Genomic DNA, 6,463 nt, shown 5'->3' with positions numbered 1-6,463 from the left:
TCTATTAATTATGTTGCTCATTTTTTCATATCGATGTTCGGTTCAGACTCCTTCCAGTAGGTGGCGATAATGCGCCTCTAAGTTGTTTGTCAGCCGCGATTAAAAATTCCAGAAGAAGAAGATGATGACGCGGTTGGTTGAAGTTTCCTGCCAGTTTGAAACCAACCGAGGGAAGAAAGCCGCTTGGCTCCCTGCAGCGGTAAGTTAGCTAGTTACTTTGTTAACTAGCTAGTAGTTAATTAGTGTTTCCTGCTGATCGCTCTCAGAGGCTGAAGCTGCTGTTGTTTTTCAGGTGAACGTGAAGTTTTCTGGATGTTTTTTAATGTTTAAATCAGGACGCCCCTGTTGCACCAAACTCGCTTTGAAAACCTTCATGTTTTAGTTTGAATTAGTTACTGACTGACCAACCAACTATAAGAAGCGCTTCTTTTATCACTTTAATTATCCTCAGACACAATCTTTACTGACGGCCTGTATTTAAAGTCCAGCTCGGTTTGTTTAAAGCTCCAAAATAAGACTTTACTGGAAACTTTCTGCTGCGATCATTAAAGTTGTGAAGATGTTCCCATCATTCCGCTAAGGTCATTGACCAGCAGCAGCAGATGGTCCCTGCAGCCCAAGCCGCCTGACCGCTGAGCTGCAGCGGAGTTTCTCTCCCTGAAGAGCGGCTGTTCTCCAGGCAGGGCTCCGCCAGCCGCAGGGACCGTCTGCAAATTACAACACCCATAAAAAATGTGGAACCTAAATCCAACAGGTGTAATGTAAACAAAATCATCTATATGACCTTATTTTTTCCGGTTTTTTTTTTTTTTAAATAAAATATAATACTTTTAAATGATTTTAACACAGCCTAAAATAATGGTTAATTAAATATTTGATTCCATGTTGCAGTCCCTTCAAAATAGAAGCACACATAAACTATGTTCATACTAAAACTTTTTATTTAGAGAAACATGCTAAAGTGTAATTTGGAGGAAATCCTCAAACAATATCTGATTAATTGATCAATAACTGTGGTAATAGCAGCAGTAAAGCTTCTCCTCTGATCAGAGTGCAGCTCTAATATTAAGAAAATATCCAGGTTTTTATTTAATAAATAAAATGACCAATAACTACTTTGTTCCCTATTATAGTGCCATAAACGTTGATCTTGATGATACTGAACATCTTACTTTGAGAAAATATGTTAAAATCTCATTTTAGGAGATTTCCATTCCTTATGTTTTATAATAATTTTTATTTCTAGAATTGCGCTTCTAAAGGGATTAAATGTTGAGTTGCTCTGATGGCTTGACTCTAATCGTCATTGTGGTTCCTCCGTTTGTGGATCAGACTTTCTTTATCTGATGGTTGTTTCTACTGACACTTGTTGTGATGTGTAACCATAGCAACCATAGGATGGTTAGTTGATTTTTTTTTTTTTTTTTGGTACCCTCGGGAGCAGCTAATTAACATAAGAAGAAGAGGGAACAATTTAAAATCTTTAGCGAACAAGGGAGACAAACAAAGTCCTAGCAGGAACCCAGCCAGAGTATCAATGATGCAGCCTCAAGTGTTTGACTGAAACTTCACTGACTCTGCTGCAGCTCCAGGCAGAATGGAGGAACAAATGTTCTGGAGAAAGCTAAGAACATGATCTTCACAGTACTTCATTTCACCACCAATCACATGGTGAAGTTTGCGGATGACACCACGGTGGTGGGCCTCATCAGAGACGACAACGACCTGGACTACAGAGAGGTGGTGGAGCAGCTGGTGCAGAGACTTCAACCTGATTCTGAATGTGGAGAAAATGAAGGAGATCTTCGTCGACTTCAGGAAGAACCTGGCCTAACCACGCTCCACTGCTCAACAGCTCAGCTGTAGAGGTGGTCAGCAGCACCGAATTCATCACAGACACCCTCACCTGGACTGGAAACACCACCTCACTGGTCAAAAGGGCCCAGATGCGCTTGGACTTCCTGCAGAGGATGAGGAGAGCCCACCTGCCCCCACCCATCCTCTCCACCTTCTACAGAAGCACCATAGAGAGCGTTCTGACCAGCTGTCTCACTGTGTGGTGTGGAGGCTGCAGCGCCTCAGACTGGAAGAAGGTGAGAACAGCAGAGAGGATCATGGGGGCTCCTCTTCCCTCCATTAAAGACATTTCATCCCAGCGCTACGTGTCCCGAGCCCGTGACATCATCAATGACCCCCCCCACCATGGACTGTTCTTCCTGCTGCCCTCTGGGAAGAGGCTTCACAGCATTCAATGCAGGAACAGGAGGTTCTGCAACAGCTTCTTCCCGTCCGCCATCAGACCGATGAACTAAACTCTAAATCATGTTCTGATCATGTTCAGATTCTGCATCACACTGATAACACCAAACCAAAAATACTGCATAATTGCACCATATATAATAATGCTCTGAACTTCCACATCAATGCGTTTTTCTGCACCATGTTTTTTTCTCCCACACTGATCACTGCTGCATTTATGGAATAGAAATGTTACTCTGTGTATAAAAAAAACAACAACAATAAAAGTTGGCTAAGAATATCAGTTAAGGTCGGTAGTTTAATCAAGTGTTTTTATATGTTTCATTCATTTTAACATGACATGAAATCAAGTGATTTAAATTCTGTTGCATTCAAGGCTCCAGTTCAATGAAACATTTTATCAGTTTAATATTTCTCCTTTAATAACGTAAGCACTAGTAGAGCTCTTCCCTTGATAGAGGCTTTAGATTCTGTTTTAGTTACTGCTATGAACCCCTGAGCAGCATCAGTGGATGCAGGAGGCGGCCTGCAGCTGGAGGCCCCTCTGAGCACCACCTCAGGCCTTCTCTATCAGAGGGCCCATGGCCCCTGTGTATGGGGTCCAGGGCAGCAGTGGCTACGCTGCAGCTAAAGTCTCCTCCTGCCATTTACTATCAGTCTTCAGATGCATTACAGCTTTCATCATCAAAGCATTTCTACACATGAGCACCTTAGATGTTTAATCGGAGATGCAAGCTTCACTGCATATACCGGTTAGATGGACGGCTTTGAAATGTTTTCTCATCACAGTAAAGCATGTGGGCTCTCCCAGCAGTGGGGATGAACGGTGCGTGGCCCCGTCCTGCTGCTGCAGTGGGTTCTCCTGGTATGAAGGTTTCCCTCAGCCTGACGTCAGAATCTGGCTTTAAATCATGACTGAACTGAATAAACGGGTGTTTTTATTATTGGTAGATTTTATTCTCTCAGACAAAATAAAAGAAAATGTTTATAGACAAAGTGGACCCCCCTGAAGACATGGCCTGCCCCCCTCCCCCCCTATAAGCCGGTCAGTAACGGGTTGCTGGTTCTGTTTCAGTGCAGCGTGATGACCCCGGGCTGGGAGGACATGTCCCCCCCCCCCTGAATGATTCACTGGATCCACTTCCTGTTCCCCCTCTGGCCTCATTCAGGAAGCTTGATTTGATTCATTTCTTTATTTTACCATCTGACTTTCCGCCTGATTGGATGGCTGACTCTACACCTGAGCGATCAGTGCCTCAGCCCCGCGGCCTGTTCCAGCTCCGCTGTCCTCGGCTGACGAGGTCCCATCGAGGACCCGGCAGTCAGATCTGCTCCATGTCCGAGTAATGAACGCAGACAGGAAGCAACACGCTACCTGCTGGGAACAAGGCCAACTGTTTCCTGCTGACAGGCTCCTACTGGAAGGCGTGGATCTGGTGTTTCCGTGTGTTCCTTAATGAGCCGCTGTGGGATGGAGGATAGCAGAGCTAGGGGAGCCTTTATTTCGGAGGCTGCTTTCTTATGGAGAGAGGGATGCAGATTGTCTTTCAACACCAATAAGTTCAGCGGAAGGTTCAAATTTCAAGGTGGCTAAGAAAGGTTCAGGAAGCTGAAGAAGCTATTATTGATCTGAAAGCTGAAGGTTGATTAGCCCTGAATGCTAAAGGTTAAAGCTGGACCTGCTGAGGTTAAATAAAGACGGATCCATGGTCTGAACAGAACCACACCCTGGTACCAACTGGGTCGGTTCTAGAGCAAACTTAGCATTCTTCCTCTTGAGATGCATTCAGGGACCAGGAAGTTACTGATTCCTGGAAAGTAACCGAATTATTTCTGTGATATGTCCCAAAACAGACAGTTGTTTTTCAAAGCGGCTCTAAAAATGATTCCGTTTATAGATTAAACATCACCGGTTATCCCCCCGATGGATGGATGGGTGGATGGATGAAAGATTTGATCTTTTTTAGGTAGAAATGTTCCTGTGTTTTAAATCCTTACTGAGATTCTCTTGAAGACTCAAACTCTCCAATGTCTGCTCGCTGTAGTATAATCTGAGATTAAAGAACTGTCATTTTCAGATCTTTGATATTAGATTCACAGACATGTTTCAGGAAAATCTAGGCAATTAATCTGCTATAGATCATCTCTATTAGAAACATTTTAAACTGTGGATATGCAGCTGCATCTCTGCCTTTATCAAAGTATAGATGGTGTTTACTGTCTGAACTGTTGTTCACTATTTCAAACAATCACTTCTGTCAGTTTGTGGGTTTTTCTTCAAAGATCTTAAGATGGTCCGTTCTAAACAACCGACCATCCTGACTGTCATGAAATCTGCATTGTGTGAATAAATCCTCTCAATGTGTAGATCTGGGTAAGAAAACTCCTCCTTTGATCTTTTCCTCACAGGCCACCGTACCTTCATGGCTGTGTACGTCCTCTCAGATGGGGCGGGTCAAAGCTCCCAGGTGCCTTCTCACCTGTCCAGGATTCCCATCGCTCTGCTCAGCCCGAACACTGACTACACCAACAAAACAGTCCAGGTCTGTTAATTTTACGATCGGTTGAATAATGGGGATTACAACAGTGCAGCTTTCCTCTGAGCTCTAGCTGACCTCTGGGATGGTTTTATTCCAGCTGCTGAGCTCTAGCTGACCTCTGGGATGGTTTTATTCCAGCTGCTGAGCTCTAGCTGACCTCTGGGATGGTTTTATTCCAGCTGCTGAGCTCTAGCTGACATCTGGGATGGTTTTATTCCAGTGTTTATCAGCGTGTGTTTTCTGTTCCAGGGTAAAGTGATTCACAAAGGACCATTGGTGAAGATGTCGAAGGACGAGTTCGTCATGAAGGCTGTCATTCAGGGTAACAAACTGATCTTCATAGTCAGACAGTTGAACTGAATTAATGATTGTTGATCACAAAGCAAACACATTAGGTATGCGTTTGCGACAACACCCTCCAGATGCCTCATATAATGAGAGTGTGACCCAGAGATGGACATCATGGAGTCACCAAGTCCTCTCCACGCCATGTACTCACTCTGCCAACCACTGAACCAGGAGAGTCAAACCAGGACTGACACCACGCCCCACTCTGGTGGGACGCCTTCCTGCTGGGGTCACAGCCTCAGAGCAAATTAGCTGAAGCAGCTCAGGAAGCTGATCAAGGAGGATGTCTCTGGAACATCTGGAGAAGATTTAACCACAGGGTCCTCCTTCTAGATCTGATGTGAGACGGACCGCAGCAGAAGATTGTGGTTTTCTTGCGATAATGAAACCACAGAGACGTTGTGTTTTCTTCTCTCCTGTGTTCTTATAGTAGAGTACCTTCAGTGTCTGAGTCAATCCCTCCTGTCCACCGTGATGCTGTTTGTTCCTTTAATGGAACAGGATCAGTTTTTCCTTTGGGGACTGCCAGGAATTCTACCCGACACAGAACAGGCATCCAGGCCCTGAGCTACCAGGCAAACCTGACCAACATGTCTGTTCAGCAATGAGTGGACTGTACCTTCAAAGAGATACCACTGGAATGCCAGTCTGATATGAAGATGTAGAACTGGAGAAGATATATGCTAAAGCATTCCTGGTTGGGTAAAATAGAACAACAGACATTTCAGCAGTAGTTGTTTCACTGCAGCTTGGTGACCAGGAGTCAGAAACTGGTTGATATTTGACAACAAGGCACAGATTTAACCTACAAACTACAGATTCACTCACAATAGAACTCACTCTGATTGACGTTCCTATAGTCTACGTCCAGCAACACGTCTGTCCACCTCATTCAAAAGCTCCACCTACCAGCCCACTACTATCAGCTTGTTTTTGTATTACTTCTTAACAGGCTGTATTAATCAATATTTCTTTTTCCTTTGTGTGTTTTTTAGAGGAAGAAGAATCCACGCAGAGTGTCCGCCCCCAGCCTTCCATCAACCTGGTTATCCTGGGAGCTCTAGCTGAGAACTTCAATCTAAGGGTCAATCTAGGGGTATGTTAAATCAGCCACTGGAAGCTCTGAACTGTTTCCAAAACAAGACTTTTAGAGTGAGCCTGGATCTGTGGAAACTCCAAGCAGTGGAAAACATCAGACCTGGTTTCTCTGGAGAACTCTGCAGCTCTAATGCTACGTTCACACCGGACGCAGCAAGAGCAGCAAAATCGCGTCTGCTGCTTAATTTTTGCTGCTTGTACCAGTTTAGTTGTGATGC

General features: G+C 44.4%; 1 protein-coding gene across 2 annotated transcripts in view; it reads left to right on the top strand.

Moving 5' to 3' along the window:
- Positions 1-116: 116 nt before the first annotated feature.
- The window catches only part of pot1 (protection of telomeres 1), a 35,342-nt gene continuing 28,995 nt past the window's right edge, over positions 117-6,463 (top strand). Inside the window, exons 1-4 of one of the 2 annotated variants that reach the window (XM_015386521.1) lie at positions 117-199; positions 4,669-4,802; positions 5,049-5,121; positions 6,143-6,243. In XM_015386521.1, the coding sequence (XP_015242007.1) occupies positions 4,683-4,802; positions 5,049-5,121; positions 6,143-6,243 (294 nt within the window). In that variant the 5' untranslated portion in view covers positions 117-199; positions 4,669-4,682. Of the gene's footprint in view, positions 293-4,668; positions 4,803-5,048; positions 5,122-6,142; positions 6,244-6,463 lie in introns of both variants that reach the window. The other variant, XM_015386523.1, reaches the window with a different exon arrangement.

The sequence above is a fragment of the Cyprinodon variegatus genome, unplaced genomic scaffold (assembly GCF_000732505.1).
Source record: "Cyprinodon variegatus isolate N-32 unplaced genomic scaffold, C_variegatus-1.0 Scaffold370, whole genome shotgun sequence".
Lineage (NCBI taxonomy): Eukaryota > Metazoa > Chordata > Actinopteri > Cyprinodontiformes > Cyprinodontidae > Cyprinodon > Cyprinodon variegatus.
This window is presented reverse-complemented; position numbering and strand designations above follow the sequence as displayed.